We start from the raw sequence: 24,406 nt of genomic DNA on the forward strand, positions 1-24,406 counted from the left end.
ATCATCAACTCAGGCCAAATGGGAACGAGAGTCCGTCAAACTCTCATAGATGACTCTCATGAAAAATTTGAGCACGTTCAAAGTCGAGGAGAGTGCATGAGAGTCGATGAGAGTGCATGCGAGTTCCATGCCAAACGAGAGCGAGAGTTGAACTCCATCCTCGTTTGGCCTGGGCTTTACTGAATAACGGCAAGAGAAAATAACAGACATTCAATGACTTTTCACTTAGCTTCTTTGAAGTAACTAAGTTAGTACAGTAATACGATGATCACTTCATAAAAGTGGTTGCGTCCAACAGACTTGACAGGTTAAGTCAGCCAGTCCACAGAAACGCCACAAATGTATAAAAAAATAAGACTTTACAATTTTGCGTCAGAATGTTGGAATATTGATTGGCTAATTAGCAGGTTGCTCTGCTCGGAGCAACATCAGTTCACATTCATATTTTTGGGGCTTTGACTAAACAATCTACTCTTTCAGAAGGCTCTATACCGCAGAAAGCGTCTGTGTTATATATAAATAAATAAACTTTTTACTGACGCTGTCTAGCGTTTTTAGAACTTTAAAACCTTTACAGTCAGACAGATGTTTATTTCGAACTGATTATTCACGGTTCAAAATTCAGTAAACGTGACAAATTATTTCCCTTTACAGCTACTTGAAATTCCGATGAATGCGAGACGTGATTAACTGCGAAAGTAACAAGGAAAAAACCGAACCAAATGACATCCTAGCTTTCTGGGAAAACAGCTAGTGGACACACAAAAATGCATAGTCATGAAACAAAACATTACACTGGGGGTTGGGGGAGGGTGGTTTCACCAAGAACAATGCAGCTTAATTTTCCATTTACTTTGCTCTGTGACTAACTTTACCGAACGATGAACGCTATACAAGTCGGTATAAATCGAAAGAGCTATAATTTAAATAATATTTCTTCCAAATATTAAACTTCCGGCATGCCGACGTGATGTGATGTGCGTTGTCTGAGCAAACAGCCGTCGAATCAAACGGGAAGTGAAACTTTCCGTGAAAGCAGAAACTGCCTAAACTGCTGAAAGTCAGAGCTAAAATACGTCAGTACTTTTAATTCATTAAAATATAAAATCAGTACATTCAGTATCTTATCTCAGTTTGCAAAGATTGTTCAGAAAACCAATCCGACCGTCTTGCCTCATGCACTTGATCAGCCAGTAGCTCGTCTTAGTTCATCAGTAATTTCTAAAATATCCTGATCTTGACTAGAAGCACTCGCTGCAAAGGTAAGATAAGCAAGCCCCACTCAGTGAATATTGGTTTTTGTGATTTATCGGAGCAAAAATCCACATTACCAACCGCGCTCGAAGAAGACCAAGAAGATAAGAGACTTATGCTCCAGTCTCCAATAGCAAAACGTTCTTAGCTCGAATACTATATGGACACTTTACCCCAGTACAACTGTACCTTGCATTTAAAAAAGTATAATTATGCCACAGAATTTTAAAAATAACCAACAATTGGTAATTTAATAATAACGAAACCGAAATGAGTTCCCTTTTCATCAGAGCCTCTTTTATATTAAGTGGTCAGCGAGGTCTTTTTTCTTTCAAAAAAAACTATGCTGTGTTGTTTTCCTCCTATTAATTAATCGCACTTAATCATGGCTCATGCTTGCAACAACACAAAGAGGGGAATCACTTCAGGCATGAGCGCCCTGATGCATGTAAGAAAAACAGTTGGCGATATTCTTGAAGTTTCACATGGGACCATCAACACCCCTGCTTTCTGGCTAGCCTTGTTCGATTTTAACACCAAGAATATTTGGATTTCTGATCAGCTTAATTTCTAAGTTGTCAATCACCATTTTATATGTCATAACATTCAAAAGACCCGCGCAATTTTTCGATTTTATAGCAGTCTTTTCCTATTTCTACTTTCGGAAAGCTAAAATGTGTGTTTTATGTGGATCGATCCATCTGATAAAATAAAACTTTTTAATTTTTTGAATAAAACTTCGTGAGACAAAAGGAGATAAAACTTGCTGAAAAGAATTTCTACTCTATAAAAACAGAGTAGTCAGAGTAATATGTTGTCTTTAGGATAAACAAATCAGATCAGTTTAGTAGTACGAACGCGTATATCTAACCTTAGATGAAGAGCAGTGAGCTGAGATTTGTCCTGTAAGTTACCGTAACACAACCAACTAACATGTCATTGTGAAAAGACAACAGCTTCTGAGCTTATATCGAAAATGGCGGTTCGGTTTGAGGGCCTATGGTCTGGACAGCGGGTCCTTGGTCCGGACACGTCGCAAAAATTGTTAAAATCCAATCTAGAAAAGCTTCTTGCACATTCTTAACATGCTTTAGTGAAATTAAGAAAACTGAAATAAAAATGTTTGGGAAGAGAGTTGTATTTCGTTTCGTAAACAATATAAACTACAGCGCTTATTAGAGTCAAGAGAATGGCCTTTCACAGTGAAATTAAAGTAACTGTGTTATTTAAATACTTTACATTGTCATTTTTCTTTTACATTTAAATTATCTTTAATTGAAAAATCTCCTCTCCTTCACTGCGTTAATAACCGTTTCAATGGCGTTGAAAACTTCGTTTTCTTTGCCATTTTTTACTGTAACACTGTCAGTGGCCTGAACACGGAACCTTGAACCGGAAACTCGAGCGGTCGAACAATTTTTTTGCACTAGTCGACAGAATATTCCTTGTGCATCATTTGTAGCAAAAATCACTTCTCTTAGCGCAATTATTCGGACATACAGGAATTCCAGTTGAGATTTCATGAAAAAATGACACAGATAATATCACGAAAACAAACTTCACCTACCTTTACGTCGGCTTGAAATACTTGCCTTCACCGCTAGCAGGAAAGCCTTCTATAGCAAGGTTAAGACGGAAATCTTTTGCAAAATTATACAATAAACGGAAAGTGTTCGGACCAGGGGCCAACTCTGTACAGCCTGTTTTATCATTACGTCTCCCAAGCTACATGCATTTGAAGCCGTCTCTTTCGGAGGGTCTGTGTCTTTTCTTTCGGGATTTTCTACTGAAAACTGTTTTTAAAATTTGTTTGGCATGTACTAAAACCAGGAACATCGGAACAGCCCGGAACACCGGAACTCCGAGATTTTCCGTTTCTGGATTTAGTACATGCCAAAAAATTTTGGTGGCTTCTTTCGGAAGTTCGTTATTTTCGGCTTGCGTTGTTGTGGAAGGTAGCCCGCCACTAGGCCCGGATCTTGTGTAAGTTTGTGGCTAAGTTTGTATAAATTTACACCTCTGGAGGCATATAAGCCTATCCTGACATTTGGTGGTTCGTGTAAAGATACCCCGTTTAAGAAAAAACGGGGAAAGATATTCCCGTTCAAGACAAAAAAGCCTAAAAACCATACCAATAGCCGCATGTCCCCGTTAACCCCTTTATAAGGGAGTACCCCCCCCCCCCCGGGACTTGGCTCAATAGCCAAAAATTTTTATTGGCACTTCTTTGGATTGACTTAGTCTTGCACAATTGAGATACATGTATTCTATCATTAACCTATTTCTTTAAAAGACAAACGTTCTGTTGATCTATATAAGAAGGCTACGTTTACACGGACACGGTTATCAATCGACACGGTTTCATGACCTCGAAACCGCTTCGAAAACGCGGTTTCGAATTTTTTGGGCTTTTTATTTTTTTTTTTTTTTTTTTATATATACTTCTCTCTTTTTTTTTCTTTTTCCCCAATTTTTAAAAAATAGATAATATATCTATGCCAAAAATGTACGCTGTGGCTTGACAGAACGGATGTCGTTTCTTATAACGGGAAGTGGATCAAGTTAAGCTATGTTTGTGTAGAGCTGCAATCCTATGATTAAGCTATTGAGTTATTGAGCCAAACGTTCTACAGATCTGTACAAAGAGCTATAAGTAAAATGTTTATGCCAAAAATGAAATTTGACAAACTCTTTTTCGCATGTATACGGTGACGTAATAGGCTCCTTCGCAGTCGCCTTTTGGGATGTCGCAGACCGTTGCGTGACATCCCAAAAAGAGACTATGACTTAAAGATGATTTCCATTCCGTACTGCGCAATCTCAGCCTGCAATGTGAGTCTCACACGACGACACGAAGGAATGTCAACTTCTTGACAAGCATGCCTTTTTCTTCATATATCATTGCAAAACAATGATAACGAGTACAAAGAACCGTCGTTTCAGTTCATCGAGCATTCCAAAACGAAACGACTCGGTAATGGCGTACTCAAAAACGTCCTGTACGCAATAACCGAAGTGTGATGTATCAACGAATTCAAAAAAAAAATAAAAAAAAAAAAAACCGAGTCTGCGCAGTACGGACTGGAAATCAGCTTCAGACCGGATGTTTTTTACATATGGGAAGTAAAACAGGAAATTGCGGTTACATGTGACTGAATTTGATTCAAAAACAGCACATTAAGTATGTTATTTTCGTTGGTGAAATGTTTAGACAACTTCGACTTCCTTTGTTGAATTATATATTACCCGGCGCTTGGTTCGTTTGATCAGTACTGTAGTTCGGCTTGCTGTGACTTCGGTAACTTGATCAGTAATTTCTGACTTCTCCTTGATCTGACTGATAGAAGCACTCACTGGAAAGGTAAAATAAGCACGCTCCTGTCAGTCAATATCACTTTATTTTTTGTGATCTTAGGAACGAGAGTAGACATTTGCATTCTGGGCTCGTGAAGAGAAAATCCTTAGGTTGCAATTGCGATTTTTGCTTCAAAAAGGGGAAACAGGAAAAAATTCTGCAAATCTTATTTAGGGTGAGGCTTGTTTCTGGAAGCAAAATGGAATACAGTTGTTTGTAAAGGCAGGCTATTTTTAAAAAGCTTTTCTCCGACATAGAGTAGGGACGAAGCTCCGGTGTTGTGGTCTGCATACTTGATCAATTACAGTATGTGTAGCGATGAACATGAAATGGAATGCGCTATGCATTATCATTATCATTATCATACATAGTGCACAAAACACTGTGTGGTATAAGATAATTATATATATTAGTATAGGAAATAATATTTCTAGATAGAACTTGACTTGTTTTCTAAAATGATTTTTACAACGATGACCACTTTGCAGAAATAAACGTTTCAGCTGCCCGGGGCTTCAGTTGTACATAGTTAGTGGCACTGTGTTGCCGGTGTTGATCGGTTAATTATTCGACAACGCAAGGATCGATCTAACCTGAGATCATGCCCTCCCTCCCTACTTTGGCTAGGATCAATCCGGCATTGCTTAGTGAATTTCTGAAAATCGTCCACTCACTCTAAAGTATCGGGGGTGAAAGCGGAATCATTGGACTTTGGATATTCATAATTCACGTCTTATTTTACCTCAATGATTCATGATTCATTCATAAATTTTATTCGATATTCATGATTCATTTTTCATTCTTTCCATCCAGTTTTCAAGATAACGTGTTACCAGTTTCTGTTGTTTTTCGCTTACAAGCTGGTTGCGCATTCCGGTTCCCTGCTAGCAGAATTTTCCAAATGGAGACTCTTCTGGCACAGAATAATGCCGGAAACCGATGTAAAATATTTTCAGTCGTCAAATTATTTCTAAATATTCACTGTGTGTAACATACTTGATTGCTGTAAAGTTAGTCAGGGATGAAGATGTGAAGCCAAGGGTATATTCGTGTTTTCATTGCTTTCCTATAGGGTGGGTCTGGTCATGCTCCCCCAGAAAAGTTTAAAAATTAGATGCTCAGAAATACGATTTCAGGCCATTTCTGGAATATAGTTGTTAGGAATTTAGTAAAATGACCCATCAGTTTGATTTTTGTTACATTCTATATTCACAAGCCTCCAATATCGATGGAAGCATTCATTTGTTATTCATGATTCTTTTAGCCATCTCCATTATTCATGATTCCGCCAGACTTTAAACACAAAGATTCAAGATTCCTACCAATTTTACAGCTATGATTCAGATTCATGATTCCGCTTCCACCCCCGGAACTTGGCGGTTCTGGTCTCTGGAACAGCTTGTCTTTAAGCCCTCTCTAAGCTCTTTAAAATCATGCATTTAATCTCTATCTTGTTTAAGGATTGTAAATAAAGGATAGTTTTTATAGTTTTAAGCATAATCCTGTCTTGGAATTAATTTAGTTAGATAATTTAGATTTGTTTAGTCATCTTGTGCTGTTTATAAAAAAACTGAAACACGGCTCGATGGAATAGCATGTACATGTATTATGAATTTACACCGTGTATAAATAAAGTTTACCTACCTACCTAGAACTAACATTAGTTTAATATAGAAATTTGTTGGCAACTACATTCCGAGGTTGAAGTGAGTCGATTAGAATATGCAGTGGAATCACAGTTTCTTAAACCCTCGATTTTTCCATCCTCTCCCAAGAACTTGAACGAAATGTTGTTTCCCTTGGGTTTGCTTCACTCATTCCAACCAATTTTCGTTTCCCTTGGCGGTTTGAGAAATGCAGATTAAACGGTACTATCTTCAGTTGAATGTCGAGACTACAGAAGCTGCTTCACTTCATTTAATTATTATCTAAGTGAATTTTCTTTTTTTTATTTAACAGTGAAGATGTCGAGGATAACAATGCTGAAAAGCTTTCTCAAGCCACGATTCATTTCGTCTGTTCCGAGGCGACTTGAGTCCCAGTTACAGTTGAAACCAGCTCCCATCGTAACACGCCCAGAGCCGGAAAAGAAGCTTAACATCCTCTTTTTCGCAAACAAGCACAACAGCCTCAGCCAGAGAATGGCTCTGGAACTGAAGAAGAGACAACACAGTATCGCTGTGTATGAAATCAACGATCCACAAGAGATGACCAATCTGGCTTTAGATGCCCAACCTGATCTCATCCTTTGTCCATTTCTTACCAAACGAATTCCACAGGAAGTGTTTTCTAATCCCAACATCCCCTGCTGGATCGTTCATCCTGGAATCGAGGGCGACCGTGGTATGAGTTCCATAGACTGGGCCTTGTACGACAAGGAAGACGAGTGGGGAGTAAGTGTGCTTCAAGCGGATTTGGAAATGGACGCAGGAGACATTTGGAGCAGTAAGAACTTTCCTCTTAAGCGACGAAACATTAACACACTGACTAAGTCGAGCCTGTATGTGAATGAAGTGACACAAACTGCTGTGAAGGGAGTGTTAGAGGCTATTGACAGTCTTTTAGAAGGAACAACACCCAGGCCTCTTGACTACAATAACCCACAAGTGAGAGGAACCTGTCGACCAAACATGACCAAAGCTGACCGCACTATCAACTGGGAAATGCCAGCAGACGAAGTAGCCTGTCAGATTCGTATGTCTGACTCAGCACCAGGAGCTATCGGTTACTTTCGAACCAAAGAAGGAGCAGAAGACTGGGGATGGACCAAGGCGTTTCGTGTCTTTGGAGCACACCTGGAGAAGGATAGACCCAAATTCCTGCCAGGAAGACCTGGTGAAATACTGGGCCAACGTCACGGATCTCTCCTAGTCAAGTGCGGCAGAGGGGCTGTTTGGGTGTCACATCTGAAGACAGATAAACTCAAACTTCCCGCCACCATGTGGATGAAGACCGATGCACCAACCTTACCAGATCCCATTCTGTCAATCCCGTATGGCTCCCATCCCAACACCAGTCAGGACATCTGGACAAGCATGACTCCAGACGGCGTCTGCTTCGTATACTCCAATTTCTACAACGGAGCCATGAGTACCAGCCAATGTCAGCGTCTGACGTCCGTTCTGCGTAAGGTTGAAGAAGACGACTTTTGCAAGGTGATAGTCCTTATGGGCGGCAGTGACATGTTCAGTAATGGTATCCACTTGAATGTCATCGAAGCAGCAGAAGACCCAGCACAAGAATCGTGGATGAACATCAATGCCATTAACGATGTCGTGCGTTGCATATTCACCAGCAAAAAGATCACGTTCTCGGCCTTGCGTGGAAATGCTGGTGCTGGTGGAGCCATGATGGCTTTGGCCAGCGACTTTGCATTCGCACGTGACGGAGTGGTGCTGAACCCTCACTACAAGCAGATGAAGCTCTATGGTTCAGAGTACCACACCTACTTCCTTCCGAAGCGCGTGGGACAAGAAAAAGCGAGTGAGCTGTTATCCAATGCTGAATCCATCCTGGCCTCTGAAGCCGCTGAAATTGGTTTTCTGGATGGTTGTGTGGGAGACAGTGCAGAGGAGTTTGAAGGCTGGATCAAAGAGCAGGCTTCATACCTTGCTCGCCCATCTTTGCAGAAGCACTTCGTTCGAGAAAAGAACCGAAAAGCAAGCAAGGAAGTGTTGGAGAAGATAGAAAAATGTCGCTCTAGTGAACTGGCAATAATGGCCAAAAACTTTCAAGATCCCGAGTACCACCAGGCCAGAAAGAACTTTGTTTATCATTAAAACAAATTGACTGAGTTGTTGTTAGCGCCTGTGAATACTTCTAGTAGTAGTGAAGTATATTATTCTACATGACACGAGCGTGGGACAAAGAAAAATTCCCCGGGAACCGCCCCCCAAAGGGGGGGCGCCTAACAAGGCCCGGGGGGGGGGGCCCTCAGTGATCGAGTACTAGGAATGCTTTTTTTACTTTTTTTCGACCTTTTTATGACGTTTTATCGAATGGTTCATAACTTAGTTTACTTTCCGATTGTTTCATTAGTCTGCATCTTGTTAAACGAAAAAAAGTAAAATTACAGTCAGGGGTGGGCATGACGAACGTGATGCTTACCGTTTTGCTCTAGTTACTGTGAGACACGTTTTAGATTTTTTTGCGAATTGTGTTATCATGTAATTACAGCAAAAGGTTTAAACTTCCAAACAGAGAAGTTTGAGTAACCCAAAGTGTGGATTTTTGGCGCTATTTTTGTATAAAAAATCAGTGTGAACTTTTAGCTTTCCAGAGTGTGAAATTTCATGTAAATATTGAGGTAGTAAGTGGGTTAATAAAAGAGACATATAGATAAATGTAGAGAGTCTATGGCAGTCCTGCTTTATTACATTGTGTAGAGTGTGGAGACAGGAAACTTTTGGCTATGAATTAAGGCAGGGAAAGGACGTTCCGTCCTACAGTAAAATCCCTTTAAAATAAGTGGGACTATTGGGCTTTTAAAATCTTGGTTGTTTTCTATTAAATACTTACTAAAATCGTCACACCAAAAGCTGTATGGAGGTCTTAAGAAACCCCGCGGGAGGGGGGGGGGGGGGGGTCCCCCCAAAAATTTGGATGGCCTTGTGCAGCACGCTTAATGTAACCCTTACCCCGGTCCCATTTCAGACCAAGCTGGAAATATGCGATTCTTCATATCTTATATCTCATATCGCAAAATTTAATACATGGAGGGGGCTTTCATTTATTAGTGCATTGGGGGGGGGGGGGGGGGTGTGGCAAGATAGGGGGTTTTAACAAATTATGGGCAAAAAATAAATAAACAATAAATAAACAGGTAAACAGGATGACGTATGGGACGAATGTGACATTTTTGCCTCCCAAGAAAGGGGGAGTTGGGTAATATTTGAAAGCCACTTCAAGTAATTTTGCCCCCCTCCACCCCTCCCATGCACTAATAAAAGAAAGCCTCCGTTAATACGGACACCAAAGGGACACACAAAAGTGCCTCTATTATCAGGGTGCCGAAAGAGGGGTCTACAATATCCTATTTTAGACCAGATAATACAGAGGAACTGCTTCGGTTTGCGGAAAAACTTGAGAACGGCTTCAAATTCTCGACGTTTATTAAAGCGCACTTTCCAAGAGGTAAATACAGCAGTTTTTGAGTGTCGTAAAACCTAAACCAAAGTAATCACAATCAAGAGGCACAGACAATCCAGTAAGCCAATCAAAACTCAAAGCAAATACATTTTGCCGACACGTAGCGCGGGAAAACGTGCGTGAGCGAGTCATGATTGGTTTTGCCTTTACTTCTGATTGGCTGAGGTGGCACAAGTTGTTTGAGCCAATCACTAAGCGTAGTAATACAAAACCAAAGCAAACGCAAATTTCTTTCGACACAAGTGAAAAACCGCTCTACTAACGATGCGGAAAAGGTTTCTTCTAGAATTATACCTTATTGCTGACCAAAGCTATCTAAAACGACAAACCGCCAAAAAACAAAAAAAAAAACATACAAAAGTCTTTGGGGCGCGAAACATATCTACATAGATAATAGGGGGGGGGGGGGAGGGGGGGAGGGGGAGGGGGAAGGAGGATCCAAATTCCCATATTGAAACTGGAACAGCCTTACTGGAACAGCCTTACGCTGGTGCGAATAGCCAGCGGGATCGGGTTAACAACAGCAGTGCAAAGTTAAAAGGTTGTTTGTTCAAATGTTTGTACACTTAAAAAAGGGTTATACCCTTTGCAGCAGTGGACTCTCAATCAAACATACCAGAAGTTATCAAATGCATCTGAATTCAAAGTTTATTTGAGAATATTTACCCTTTAAAATACAAACAAGAATAAATAGCACACTACTATCTAACTCGCTGGTCGGAAGTCAGGGGCGCAGCGCAAGACAGAGCTAGTTGGCGAGAGACAGTTACAGCCTTATGCGCCTTATGGCGCGAAGAGAACTAACTAACTATCCAACTCAATTCCTACATAGGGCACGAATGTGAAAACTGAGTTAGAATAAATTCCTACAAAAACTGTTGGGTAAAGATTACCGTAGGTAGTCCCCAGGGCGCCCTGGTAATCCCATCTTCACTGCGAGCAGACAGCGGTCAAACGCAAACATTTTACACCACTTACTGTTTTAACTGCTTTGAATTTTGTAACGAGTATGAAGCGTCACGTGAAAGATGTCTATAAGAAAACTACATGAAACACAGATGCAAACTAAAAGGATATTTTTCAATCAGGGCAGTGTTGTCAAATCAATTAATCTAATCCAGGATAAGCGTGAATTTTAACTTTTCAGTGAGGTTTTCTGTTTATATTTTCTCCCCTCCGAATTTGACGTTGGTAATTTATATCACACTCCACAAAACATAAGAAATAAAAAAAAGAAATAAAGGGGTGAAAAAAAAAAAAAAAAAAACAATTGGTCTTTTTATAAACGAAAAGGCTGGAGGAGATTATTTTAATCGAAAATCGACGAACGGCAACAAAAGGTCCATCATGTGAATTTGCGCGAGTTAAGACTAAAAGCTCTTTAAATCGATAAAATGCTACAAAGCGTGTCCTGTTCAGGTTCAGGAAGCACTTTTCCTAAACAATTTGCCCTATTATGGAAGATTCTAATTCAGCTCCAAAGTTACCCCTTTTCGCTTCTAAAGTGACCAAGCTCGAATTATTTTTCTTATATCTACCCACGATACTGTCTTTTCATAAGATTCAAATAACGACACTAAAAGACTTGATTTTAACTGCTATATTTGCAGCAGGGAAGTAGACAGCCAAAGTTTTATGACTGTGTGGGGGAGGACCCACCGTTCCAGGGGTGCCCTGCGGCAAACATGGCACCCGTTACCCACCCTTGTTTAAAACAAAATTTATTGTTTTGGCCAGAATATTATTAAAAATTGTTTTTAGGATTCTTGAACACTTTTTACTTTTTGTGCCTGACAGAGGGGCTACAACTAAAAGCAAACAAATTTCAATCAGGTGGGGCACGATGGAATAAAGAGGGAACAACCATCTTTTGTTGTTGTACAGCTGTAACTGCGCCAGTACGATAGATTTGACTGGTCCTCTGAGATACCAGTTTGGAAATACTGTACGTTATACTCTGTCACATGGCGGGATTTTTTTCAATTGATGAATTTTAACAACTCTGACTAAGCCCCTTCTCCTTTCTGAAGTGGCCACTGGCAGTAAAATGAACGCTGTAATTATAGCTCCCAAGTAAAAGCGCCAGGCACAAGTGCCAATTTTGTACGCAGCCTTAAATGAAAAACGTTTTGAATTTACTACATGCAATACAAATGTTGCTAAATGTGCACCTACATAGATGATTTCAAAAAGCTAGATGTGCATTTTAGGCCCAGGCCAAACGTGAGACGAACCTAATGCAAATGAGCAAACCTTGTTTTTGGTCATTTGCATTAGGTTCGACTCATGTGAAGTTCGACGTTTGGTCTGGGCCTTACCTACTGTAGTTCCATTAACTTTAAGAACACCATTTTCAAAAGAACTATACTAATTGAGACCATAGACTATTTACCACATCAACATCGTTGAGTGATAAAGCAAATAAAGGGGTGGTAGTCTGTACGTTGAGGGCCCTGCACCTTTTCAGGTTGGAGCAGATGGACAACGGCTCAAATTATTTATGAACAAAGGGGATGATGGTACTGCTTCCACTTACATGTAACTATCGGTAGTTTTAAAGTCAAATTGACCTGACAAGTTGCCTATAATTTTCTTGTCCAGCAATTTGTTATACAGTTGAGAGTACAGTATCTTGCCCAAAAACATGTCATGATAACAGTGACTGAACAATAATGATTGATCTCTTTAGATTTTAAGTCTGACACTACCCATTAGGCAACCAATCAACCTTATGGGTATCCTTGCAGAGTATGGTCTATTGAACACTTTGTTAATGATAGCTACATGTACATCATATGACCGTAATGATAAACTGCTTTCAGTTTTGCAAAACTTAAACACCAAGACATACCACTTCTACAGTAAAGCCAAAAAAACATTTACATTTAAAATATAGCTACAATGGTTTCTGACCATATAGTTTACATGTAACATAATTAACTACAAATGAAGACTAGTACAACAAGAAGTACAACATGGAAGTGCACAAAATTAATGATACCAATAAACCTTTTTAACCTTTTTACAACACTCTATAAAGTATTTTCACTTGAAAGTGCAGTTAAATTATTTTACTCAATAATGCACTAAAACATGTGCATTTCATTTTATGTCTATTTTTCCTTCCTACTTTCCTGGAAAACAATATTTCTTGACTTGGCTTTTAAGAAGTTGAAGTATTATGCACAGAGAAATACATCTTTTTTTCTATGCATATTCAACAACAAAAGACTTTCCTTTCTCCTCTACTGCCTCTTTAATGGCCCTGCATAAAAAAAGTAAGAAAAAAAAAATGCTCACTTTTAACACACTGGAATTTAAAAAATAAATATAAAATGTCTCCTTTTAAGTCAAGACACCTGACCATTATTTTTAATTATTACTCTGCAAGTTTATTCACTGAGTGCCTATGGCAATGGACAGCACTCCGATACCCGCCTATCCCCCCCCCCTGAGTGTCACCTTTGTAAACATGGGGTAATAAGTGCCCCTATTCCGATGAGCTCCCACTTACTGTAAAAGTGACATTCACAAGTAAAGCTTACCTTAGTCAACTGATCCTCGGCTTCCTCGGCTTCCTAAAGAAAAAAGAACAATTTAAATAAACATCATAAATCTCTTATCAGAAACCAAAAAACTGCTCCATTTAGGCCTACAGCCCTCGGCATAAGTGTTGGCACTTTTTCCAAATCAATTCTTCTCTCCCTCTCCCCTTCTCAATGTTGAGCTCCCGAACATATTGCACAGACAGTCCTTAGCCGCAAAGGGTTCAACATTGAAATAGAGAAGAGAGATCTCTAAAAATGTTTGCATGTGCCATTGAGAAAGTTTAAGTGTCAAGTATCTGCATTTTTATCTTCTCAGCGTAAGCATTCCAACTACTTTTGTCTACGGTTGTAGGTTTGATCCTGTTATTTTGGCACAAGTCTTAGAAAAAAAAATTGTGGATGTACATGTAGAAAGAGCAATGGAATTTACTGAATACAATAATCAATATCTTTCAAATGGTACATGTTTACAATCACACATCTTTTTTTGCTGACAAGAGAGCTTATTTCTAGAAGGAAAGTGGAAAAACAAAACCACCCCACCCTCCTCAAACTCCTTCTTCACTCAAAATTTTCGTGGTCCATTTCCCTGGGGGGGGGGGGGGGCACTCCCTCAAATGGCCTATACAAGCAGGCTCCGCCCACGTTTACTATGGTTCTTGTATATAAAAGTGTAGGGATTCCACACTTTTAGGTGCATGAAAGGGTAGGGAAATCTGCTATTTAGGTATTTACATGTGAGAGGGCCTTCACTTAAAATATGTTTGAACAGAATGATGCACTTTATGGCCATTTTATTTTGATTAATTAAGTCTGTTAAGCACAACATAAAAATGACAAAAGGACCTCCTGATTTAGGTATATGTCATGCCATTTAAGTGTATGAAAGGGGTACCTATTTTCAATAAAAGGTATACGGAAGGGGTTAAACAGGTTGATGTCCCTCACCTTACGTCTTCTTACTTCTCCAAGTCTGTCAGAAATTCCTAGAGGGTGGAACCTCTCTCCTTGACTTTCCAACTAAAATGCAAAAAGTCATTGTAAAACATACCCTGAACTATGTAATATATGCTTAACAAATGTTTAATAGTAGTGTCAAAATCTTAACAAAAAAAACAGCAACAACAAAATACAAATGTTTCAGGCTTGACATTTCATCCACTGATGAAGGGCCTGTAATGTTTGGTGTAAGGATTTTGGCACTACATCTACTATTTAACATTTTACCAGTACTTGAAAATTATTAAAACCCAAGTGCCTCATAGCCTAAAAAGTTTTTATCTTTTAATATTGTGTAATATTTATGTATACCTGATTGAAAAAATACTGTACCCAAAAAGCATAAACCATACACAACACAACCATATGAAATTATATTATGGGAAAACTGAACTAACATTTCATGAGCATACTACCATTTGCGTTCATCCAAGCATGACAAATTTTGGGCGTAGTTTTACTTTTAAAACGTTAACGGTTTTATCTGATTACGTGCCACTTCGGACAAATGAATCAAGCATTTAAAATCTTGCTCTTAAGCAACCCCTGGTCGATATTATAATAAACTCTTTCCAAACTTGTCAACTTTTCTCCACTCCATTGCAATTAAATTTTCTGAGTATACTTTCATCAAAGTGAGCGGGCAAATCTTGAAAATATTGATAGCTCATAAAGAAAACATGATTGTATGGCACTGAAATGTTGTCAATTTTGCAACCTGACTGCAAACATTTGATTGGTCAAAAGTGACATATAAACAGACAAAACCGTTGAGGTCTCAAAAGTTAAACTACATGTTAAATTTGTCATGCTTCAAAGATGGACGCAAATGGTAGTAATTAATATTAATATGAAGTAATTTTAAATCCTTGTGGCATTTAATGATCAGATCAGTGCTAATCTTGTTACTTTAATTCATGCACACCAGACCCTAACAATACAAATAAGCAAACAGTTTAAAGTTTCCCAGAAAGCCCCTGGGTGGTGTCATTATGGTTGATACTTTTTGCTCAACAACCTTTTTTAATCAGGTGTACAGAAAAAATGTACATGTACAGATACACTAGAATATTTACTCGAGTTTAACAAGCACCATGTCATGTATGCAAATTTGCACACCACGTTAAATGCAAAATTAGGATATCTTGTGCTAGAAATGTGTTTGCCTACAATGCATTTACCTGCAAATTATGCACCTTTCCCAACCTAGGCCATTGCTGATGAGTTCACAACATCCTTATTACATACATACATGTACCCAGTATTTCTTTTTTCTTTTTGTAGAATTAATATTTCCTTTAGTAAGTTTTAATTTACCTAGAGGTTTCTTTTAATCTTAAGACCAGCTTACTACGAATAGCGAACATATCTAATATTACAGACATGAACAATTTATGGACCAATATGTCACGTGACTGTCAAATTTTACTGAGGGGTCCTTAAAAAGCAATCTAAGTTCAGTTTGACATTCTATTGTTCCTTTACTTATAATTCAAGTACAATGTACTTACAGTATCTTTTTCAAGATCCCTGATATCCTCAATACCGCCTCTACGTCGTGAAGTTCTAGACATCTTTTGAAGGCTGTCCTCAGGGGGTGGTAGAATATGGCTTGTCATTTCATTGGCTAAATCCATGCCTTGTCGAACCTTCTCTTCATTTTGATCCAGATCATCATCAGACTCGTGATTTTCGTTTTCATCTTCCTCGTTCACTTCACCCCCGTTTTCTTCTTGGCCATCTTCATTGTCACTGGTTTCATCTTTCTTCTTTTTTTGGCTTTCTTCACTAACTGCATCCTTCCCTTCCTCTTGGTTTTCCTTGTCATCAGGCGTTTCACTCTTGGTTGGCTGCTCAGTGCTTTCTTCATCTGTCCTTCTTTCCATTTCCTCTGAATTATCGGAATTGTCTTGTTTAACGTCACTTTGAGACTCGTTTCCATCTGGCTTGATGTTTTCAGGCACTTTAGGTGAAGCATTCACATCCACAGCCTTGTCAGACTCGTCATTCTTGTTTGCATTCCCTTCACTTGGTACAGGAATTTTCTTGTCATCTTCTTCCTTTCCCTTTTTGGGAAACTCAGTATTTTTGTCATCTTTATTTTCATCATTCTTGTCAGATTCCTGGTTATCTTTGTCAGCAGATTGTCCTTCATCAGTTACCTTATCTTTTTTTGTAGCATTAGTTTTGCCTGCGTCATTCTCATTTGATGGTTCTACTTTAACATCTGAAAGAAAACCATTGTCTTGTTACAATAATAATTATTAATTAATAATTATTATTAAAAATTACATGTAGCAATATTGGAATTCCTGAGCTTTGATTGGTTAACAGGCAATGATGTATGAGCTCAGATACCATGGACCATAAATATGGTAGGTGTACTCAAACCGAGTACAGCTGGGGAGCTCAAATATTGCAATTCATTGCCGGGTGTTTTTAATAAAACAATTATCCCACTGACTCGCGCTTGCTGGATATGAGATAGATATAGCAAACTCATATCTAGTAGTAGTAGTAGTAGTAGTAGCAGGGTCCGAAATTGCGCCTTCCTGGTCGCCAATGCGACTAAATATTGAGAGCTGGCGACCAGAATTTCACAACTGATCGCCCACTGGCGACTAAGTTGCTTTGTAAGAGTATTCAGAGAAATTGATTAAAAATAAAATTCGGAGCCGTTTTTTAACAATTTATTGACTCACTTTTTATCTTAGTGATGTCCTTGAGATAACACTGAAGTAAATTTCTCGCTACATAATGTATAAACTCCCCAACAGCTCAGCCAACAGCTGCGATCAACACGATTCGAACATTGCAAGCCGCCATGTTGTTTTCCTCAGCGGTTTTCCCCATGACACTATTGCGGGCGCGCCCAGACATGTGCTTTCTTTCGCATGCAATGGTCCATGCAATGAATATTCATTCTGGCGATGTCATGTCCGCGGACACGCTGAAATATTTCCGTCATTTACTTGAAACTGGTAAGGCTACAGATGCAAAAAACTTTGTGGAAGATTTAGATATTTCCAATTACATGCCAGGCTACTAAGCTACGACGTTCCACGAACGCAACACGTTCTTGTTGTCACTGTGTTGAATGAAAAACTACCTGTCGAAATATGTCAGAAAGTTGGTGGAAATGATGTTTTTTATATTATTAAAGAGTGGAATGTTTGGGTAAGACTGTAAAGTATTTTCCGTTTAAATGTTAGAGAGTTAACATTCGATAAAGAAGACTTTTTAAGACTCTACTTATAGGCGGGTACAGCATTTCTTTGAGTGATTGTCATCGTTGTTTTGTGGTATAAGTGTGCTGTTTTTGAGCATATGAATGGCCAAAAATACACAAGAAGAACAAGTGTTTCGTCTTTTAAGTGTAAAAGGAAAGTCAATCGAAAAACATTGGAGACCAGAAGTTGCCATCTGGCGACTAAAACTTTCGGTCCGGTCGCCAGGTGGCGCCGATGTAAAAAATTTAATTTCGGACCCTGAGTAGTAGTAGTCTTTATTTAGAAATCAGTCACAACATACGTGTGGCTTTACAATCAATAACACAATAACAAACTAAGTTAAACTAGAAAAAGAAAACCTATCAGTATGTATTACAAAAAAGATTTAAAGAAATACATTTTTTACAAAAGCCCTAACATGCAGTCATGGAATAATTGTTAAATACCGTATTTAAATAAATCTGTATTTTTACTTTGGGAATAGTAAGCATGACTAGAATTAATGCATATACATTGTACATGTACATGTAAGTAAATGTATGCAGAAAATTTTAAGAACAAAACTGAGAGAAGCAGAAGAGGATAGCGAAGCCTGAAGCACAACCGGTGTTTCTTGGACTCTTAAAAATTCACAAGTACATGTACATGTACTTATAGTCCCTCTTTAAGTTCTCACTCAGTCATTTTCATGGCTGTAAATTGTTACCTAACTGAGTTTTCAATAGTGTTGCATGTTATGGTAAACAATAGCAACAACAGTACTTATTATTAAAGATTGATTGAAACACATCTGAACATGGTGGTCTCTTTCTTTAACCTGTTAAAACTGCAGTAAGCCACCTTTATTATAATGAATTGTTAATGTACATTTAAATACCTTGAGTTTTCTTTTGTTGTTCCAGTTCCATTTTGACCTCTGCCAAATCTTTCTGGTAAAGATCTCTGTTAAAAAAAAAAACAGGTGTCAATAATGACATATAAAATTTATCCACATGCTCTGAAAGCACACATGTACCAAATTGTAATAACCAATAATTTTCTTCTAATGGATTGCCACACATTCCATTCAATGTTATTTCCGAATATTTGGTGATACCTACTTCTCACTAACCAAATGTGAGGTCTTTCCAGTGTGGACGTGGCAAACAAACCAAACTCCCTAACCTATCCCATAGTAGTATTTTTTAAAACCTCTATCACCATCGCATTTAGTTGTTATTGAAGTTGCCAAAATAATATACTGATAACCTTTTTCCATTTACATGTATAAAAGGGTCTTTTAGTTCCAAGTGTCAATTCCTAGTCTAGACTTCCCTTCTGTAGAGCAAAACTCTTTGATTTCTACATCCTACCCCAGACTGAAGTGCCTGATCAAACCATACCCTTCACAATGGCACATACATGTATGGGCTATACAATTACCCATAAAAAACAGCAGTCAGTGGTCTGGGTTATAATAATTCTGGTGTATACCCCACAATAATTATTATTAGGTCTTAGAACAATCCACACCTCTCAGATGTCAACTTGGAAATCTGTTGCAGAAGTAAAGAATGGTTTTTCTTCATTTCCTGATACTTTGTTAACAACTGATCAGCTTTATCTGTTAAGAAGAAACAAAACATTCTGTCTTAGTTTAAACATCAACATATCTGCAATGTAGTCACGAACAATGGATCTTGGTTTACACATATTGTGGCTTAAGGACGTTCCTATCCTCACTGTGCATGTAGCTCATGTTGCAATGTCACACCACATCATGCATCAAGACTGCATGCTGACGAGACTTTAGCACATCCATCATTGTGAGGCTAGTAGCAGTAGTGTAAACTTTACTTACAGTTAACTCTCTTAGATGCTCGATTTCTGCTACTTTTTTAGCAGATCACTATTGCTACATGTAGCAATATTGTTAGTACATTTTGTGAGAAAATAAGAAAATATATTGATTAAAAGTTTGCAAGTTCGAATTCCCCCTTTAGTACAAATTTAAAACTATTACAATTTTTTGAATGAAAAGGTGTGTGAGTTGGGTGAAACATTTTTCACCACAGCAAAAAAAAAAAAAAAAAGAAAGAAAACAAAACAACAACAAAAAAAAAAACAAAAGAGAAGAAAGAAAGAAACACTCGGCAGTCTGTTTCCCCTTATCTCCAGCCCTGGCCAGGCTTAATTACTGCATTATATGGCCGCTTATTGTTCCCCGGTATTGGTCAGTGATGCAAAACTAATCAGACCCTAACAGCGTTCTTGGTGCTTGAGACATGGCATCACAATACATGTACACAATGAACTTACCTTTCAATGTTTTAAGATCAGAAGATGAGTTGTTTACTCCTTTTTTTAATGTCTCTAATTCAGCTTGGTAATTTTTCTATGAACAAAAAAAAAAACAAAATTATTCGGGAAGTGAAAAAAAGATATTTAAGAATTTCACTGGGCTTAGTGGCGTATAAAATGGAGAATTCAGCGGGCTAAAATATATTTCAGCCTGCTGCTGTGCACCAATCAGAAACAAGAAAATAACAAAGCCAGCTAATCAGAACTATAACCATTTGGGGGGGAGGGGGTGGTAAGCATTTTATGGGTTGGGTAGTAGCTCTTGCATGATCTCACACGAATGTCTTCCTACCCTTTGAGAGAACAATAGAACAAACAGGAACAATGCTATTTCATGTAGCCCCCAAAACAACAGCAGGTCCAGTTGAATGACAAGCTTATGAGGACTGCTCGCTACTCTACTGCACTTTGCATTACTGTGAGATATTTGTACTTGTTTTTCGCACGTTATTTGTGATCTACTGATTGGAGTGTTAACAAAGCAGAAATACATAACAACTTTGAATGTTTGGAGTTTTAGGATACTAAAGAGACTTCGTCATAAGAGGGGCGGTAAGGGGGGGTCATGCGCACAGTTCACGACTATTAAAAATGGTAAATCACGTTTCACTTCGGAAAATAACATAGACAAGCTGATAGATCGAGGAAGTCTTGTGCATTTAAGCCTCCATATCGAAGTGTTTTTAGTCTTGCAAGGACGATTTTGCAAAAATGACTGACTACCTGTTCTTTTAAATATTTAGCCATCACGCAAATTGTGTCCAAATTAAGTAATCTTCCTTGGCACAGCAGGTTGGTTTTTGCTGAATTCTAGTCAAATATTATGATTACACAACCTTGTTTTTTGCTTTCACGTGTCACAACAAGTATGTCATTCACAGTTCACGGACAATATTATTTTATAATCACGGATCAAGCGGAAAATAAAAACGTACAATCACGTTTCACGAGAAACCCCCTTACGGCCCCTCTCATAAAGTAATAAACAAAAAAAGTAATAAATGGTTTCTATTTTGCACTATCAAACAAAACAAGCCATATGCTTATACCAAGTTATTGAAATTTGCTCCGTTATAGGTGTACGAAAAAATTAGCATAAACTTAAACGTGTTCAACAGCAAAAATAAGTTGCTACGATACAAGTTGTAATTTTAATATTTAAGCTTGATGTTAGCTTACGTACCAAGCACTTCAATACGAGCTAATACGAATTCGAAATGTGATAAACTTCATGGCCACACAGCGCTTTTGAGATTAAAAGAGATTGACCTTCTTTATCGCAGCGTAACAGCATATTATTTATACAAATGCTAGATACACAGAATGAAAAAAATACAAAATGCTAAGCTCCATTGGGCTTGCTATACTTTTTTATGCAAAGAGGAAAACGAAAACATGAAACATAATAACCAACCTCCAGTTGTCGGAATTTGTTCGCCTCAGCCACTTTGTTTTCTAAGTTTTTGGTCAGCTCAGATATTCTGGATTCCTTTGTCATTTTTTCCTTTACAACCTTCTCTTTTTCGTCTTGCATTTGAGTGATTTGGGTCATCAACGCAGAACCTTTTTTGTCTGCGGTGAGCTTGCGAGCAGCTAAAACGCGTAGCCGGTCTTGTAGAACACTAACATCTCTGAGTAGCTTATTGTTCTTGGAAGAAACGCCCCAATAACTATAAAACAGTATGATGACAATGACTACAAGCCCTACAAGGATGAAAGAAGGTCCTCTGCCTGGCCTGAAAACAATTCCATTGGACGCCATTTTGAACACTGCGATGTGAACAGTCCCAGAGATCTTTGCGAAACTGGAAAGAGTTGTTCCTTTGCGGGGGGTCACCACAGAAAAATAGAAAACTTGCTTTTTTTCGCTGAAAATTCCAGTCAATGAATCTTTTATTCTGTTTTGTTTTGTGATTCGACCGCACCGCGTTAACAAGGCCTAAGAAGACGGAAAACAGCTGTCGATGGGTGATATAAACACGGGTAATACAGGGGGTTACGCCATGACATGTGTCGTTGCCTTTGAATCAGGATCACTTACTTCCGGAAAGTCATGACAAACAGTCCCTGCATCGTGAGTTAATGCAAGAGCCATTTTTTTCATTTGATAACTTGGGAAAACACTACTTCATTTTTCTCTTGAATGGCAATGAAAAGTTGGTAATACAGCTAATCTGTCCTTAGCCTGAATTCAGACATCCCTCTGAGCACAGAGGGATGTCTGAAATTCAGGCTAATCTGTCCTATGGGATACCGAATATATGGAATAACAGAAACGCATAGGTAAGGATGAAATCTCACAATAAGCATACTGAGATGGCAATTGCTAGGTAAGAAGTTTACCGTCGAACCCTCGGCACTCTTCACAGCCAGCTCTCTACAAACAATAAGATTTTTCGTTTTTGCAAACACATGGCAACATGAGAAAGGCGCCGTGATGGTTCCGAAAGCCCGTGCAAGCTAACAACACGTTTTTCATGTTTACTCTTATAATTTTTTGTTTAAATCTCCCTACAACGGTCAGCTCTTTAAATGGCAAATTAAGTCAGCCAGTTATTCCAGCACGGCCATTGTATCTTGACATTGTAGAGTTGAAAGGAGAGATTCAAGTAGTTTGGGTGGCTAACTGAAACTGGCAAATCAGCTAGGAGTGACGAAAACAAGTCAAGGAGCCATAATATCATTATGAGAAACTAAATAAATAAAAAGCCTTCTTTCGCTTTGAGCTGTTAGTTTAATTTTTCAATTTGGAGTTAAGGTTATTTCTTTGTCTTGAGTTAAACGCATGCGTGTTCGCGACATTTCGAATTCGCAGTAGAACGGAAATCAGGGAGCACACAAGGCAAGGAAAAAATATTTGGCTTCGGTGGGTTTTGAACCTACGACCTCCAAATTGGATCAGCGTTGTTCTAATGACTGAGCTACCGCTTTATAATTGATAAGTTGGTTAAAAAAAAAGTTTAAGGAAAAAAAATTTTTTTTTTTGTTTTTTTTTTAAAAGAAGAAGGTGGGGGGGGGAGAAAAAAAAAAAAATAAAAAAAAAAAATAAATAAAATAAAAATAAAAAATATAAAAAACAGGAGAGAAAAAAGTTTAAAGGGGGGAACAACAAAAAAAAAAAGGGAAACGGGACCCCCGCCCCGGTTAAACTTTCGCGAGAGGAAATTTCGTGATACACCGTGAGTGAATGAATGATCACTCTGGTTATACGTACCCCCTAGAGATGAATTTTTGCGAATAAGTATAACGAAAATGAAAACCTCGCGAAAAAAAAAACTAAATTACGGAAGCTAACTACATGAATTTCATGAAATGTAATAGCCGATCATACGTTACAAAATTATTTACATCCCTTCGTTGAAACCAACCTCGTTTTCCTGTGCAGTATATAGCTCCTCTGTTATTATTTGTAGGTGCCTCTGCAGTTCAGAAGACTCTTGCATAGCCGTTCTTTCATCTTTTGCCCTACTCGACCTCTCCTTTTCCAAGTCTTCCTCCAACAAACGCCTTTCATTCTCCCCTTCAAAGACTTGGCCCTCTAACGCACTGCGCTTTTTTTCCGTCATCGACTGCCGGATTTGTACAATTTTCAATCCTCTACGAAGCTCTTGGTTTGAAGTAGAGAGAGTCCAGTAAAAGTATGTTAAAACAATGATGATAAACGCAAGTACGGCGAACAGGAAAGTTGGGAATCTAGAACGAGAGAGCGAAACTTTCATGTTTGACTTTTCTCTGTCTGCCATTACTGTTAAAGAAGCGCTTGATACAAGAAGTGACATATGGCCGGCGGTCTCAAATCAGTAATGAACGCGTGTCGAATGCTATGAAAGAGGGGTCCATAACCATGGTTATATTGACTTGAATTTAAATATTGATACGTGATTAAATTCAGTGATAATCAATAAAGGTGGTAGAAGCATTGTTTTTGCTAGCGCAGATTTAATAAGTCTTGTTTGCAACTGATTTAAACCCCTTGAACCTTCCTTACTTGTTGTTGAAAATTAATAATCTTTTTTGGGGATGGCCGTCATTTTTTTTGGATCGCAAGACTGACATAAATAACTACGATCAAATTTATGCTTAATTAATTCGCATAACTAAAAAATGAGCGAAATTAGTAGTAACAACTTTATTCTAAAATAGTGAAATAACACGTTCACGGCTCTCGGAAATTTCAACTAGGATACATAAAAGATTGATTGCTTCTGGATAAAAAAAGCTGTGATAATAAAAATAAGTATTATCTTATCACTTATTTACTCGTCTTTTAAATATAAACCCAAGCGCTTTTAAGAATTTAAGACAATTGACAGTCTTGTTAGGAGAGAGTACGCTTGGAGAAAAATAGCTCGAGCAGACCAGCATGGTGTATAGCGACTTCCGGTACTCGAAATACAGAAATATAAACCGGGAGTCTCTAGGGGCTTTTCTCATTCGGCCACCACATGGCAACCTGCCTGGGAACGAGGTCGACCGTCGCGGGAATAACATTGATCGACTTATTTCCGATGTCTGGCAACACACTATCGAAC

At 38.4% G+C, this 24,406-nt stretch overlaps 2 protein-coding genes and 1 long non-coding RNA gene across 4 annotated transcripts; 1 reads left to right on the forward strand and 2 right to left on the reverse strand.

Annotated features, from left to right (window-relative positions):
* The first annotated feature begins 1,148 nt into the window (after nucleotides 1–1,148).
* On the forward strand, nucleotides 1,149–8,438 carry LOC144662708 (hydrogenase maturation factor HoxX-like). The gene is made up of 2 exons (XM_078523583.1): nucleotides 1,149–1,262; nucleotides 6,569–8,438. Exon 2 carries the CDS (start codon nucleotides 6,574–6,576, stop codon nucleotides 8,386–8,388), a length of 1,815 nt encoding a protein of 604 aa, XP_078379709.1. The 5' UTR covers nucleotides 1,149–1,262; nucleotides 6,569–6,573; the 3' UTR covers nucleotides 8,389–8,438.
* Nucleotides 8,439–10,385: 1,947 nt separating this feature from the next.
* On the reverse strand, nucleotides 10,386–10,804 carry LOC144663164 (uncharacterized). Its single transcript, XR_013572581.1, has 2 exons — nucleotides 10,563–10,804; nucleotides 10,386–10,455 (listed from the first exon to the last, which is right to left on the reverse strand). It is a non-coding gene; the product is annotated as an uncharacterized LOC144663164 (long non-coding RNA).
* Nucleotides 10,805–11,294: 490 nt separating this feature from the next.
* LOC144662829 (uncharacterized) lies at nucleotides 11,295–23,634 on the reverse strand. 2 transcript variants are annotated; one of them, XM_078523785.1, is made up of 8 exons: nucleotides 23,243–23,634; nucleotides 19,833–19,908; nucleotides 19,047–19,137; nucleotides 18,412–18,476; nucleotides 15,816–16,531; nucleotides 14,254–14,325; nucleotides 13,303–13,335; nucleotides 11,295–13,022 (listed from the first exon to the last, which is right to left on the reverse strand). In XM_078523785.1, exons 1-8 carry the CDS (start codon nucleotides 23,615–23,617, stop codon nucleotides 13,014–13,016), a joined length of 1,437 nt encoding a protein of 478 aa, XP_078379911.1. In that variant the 5' UTR covers nucleotides 23,618–23,634; the 3' UTR covers nucleotides 11,295–13,013. The 2 variants fall into 2 exon arrangements, with proteins under 2 accessions (XP_078379911.1, XP_078379915.1); XM_078523789.1 differs by lacking the exon at nucleotides 23,243–23,634 and adding an exon at nucleotides 21,289–21,651.
* Nucleotides 23,635–24,406: the final 772 nt, after the last annotated feature.

This window comes from Oculina patagonica, chromosome 1 (genome assembly GCF_052425735.1).
Source record: "Oculina patagonica isolate OP01 chromosome 1, crgOcupat, whole genome shotgun sequence".
In the NCBI taxonomy this organism is placed as follows: domain Eukaryota; kingdom Metazoa; phylum Cnidaria; class Anthozoa; order Scleractinia; family Oculinidae; genus Oculina; species Oculina patagonica.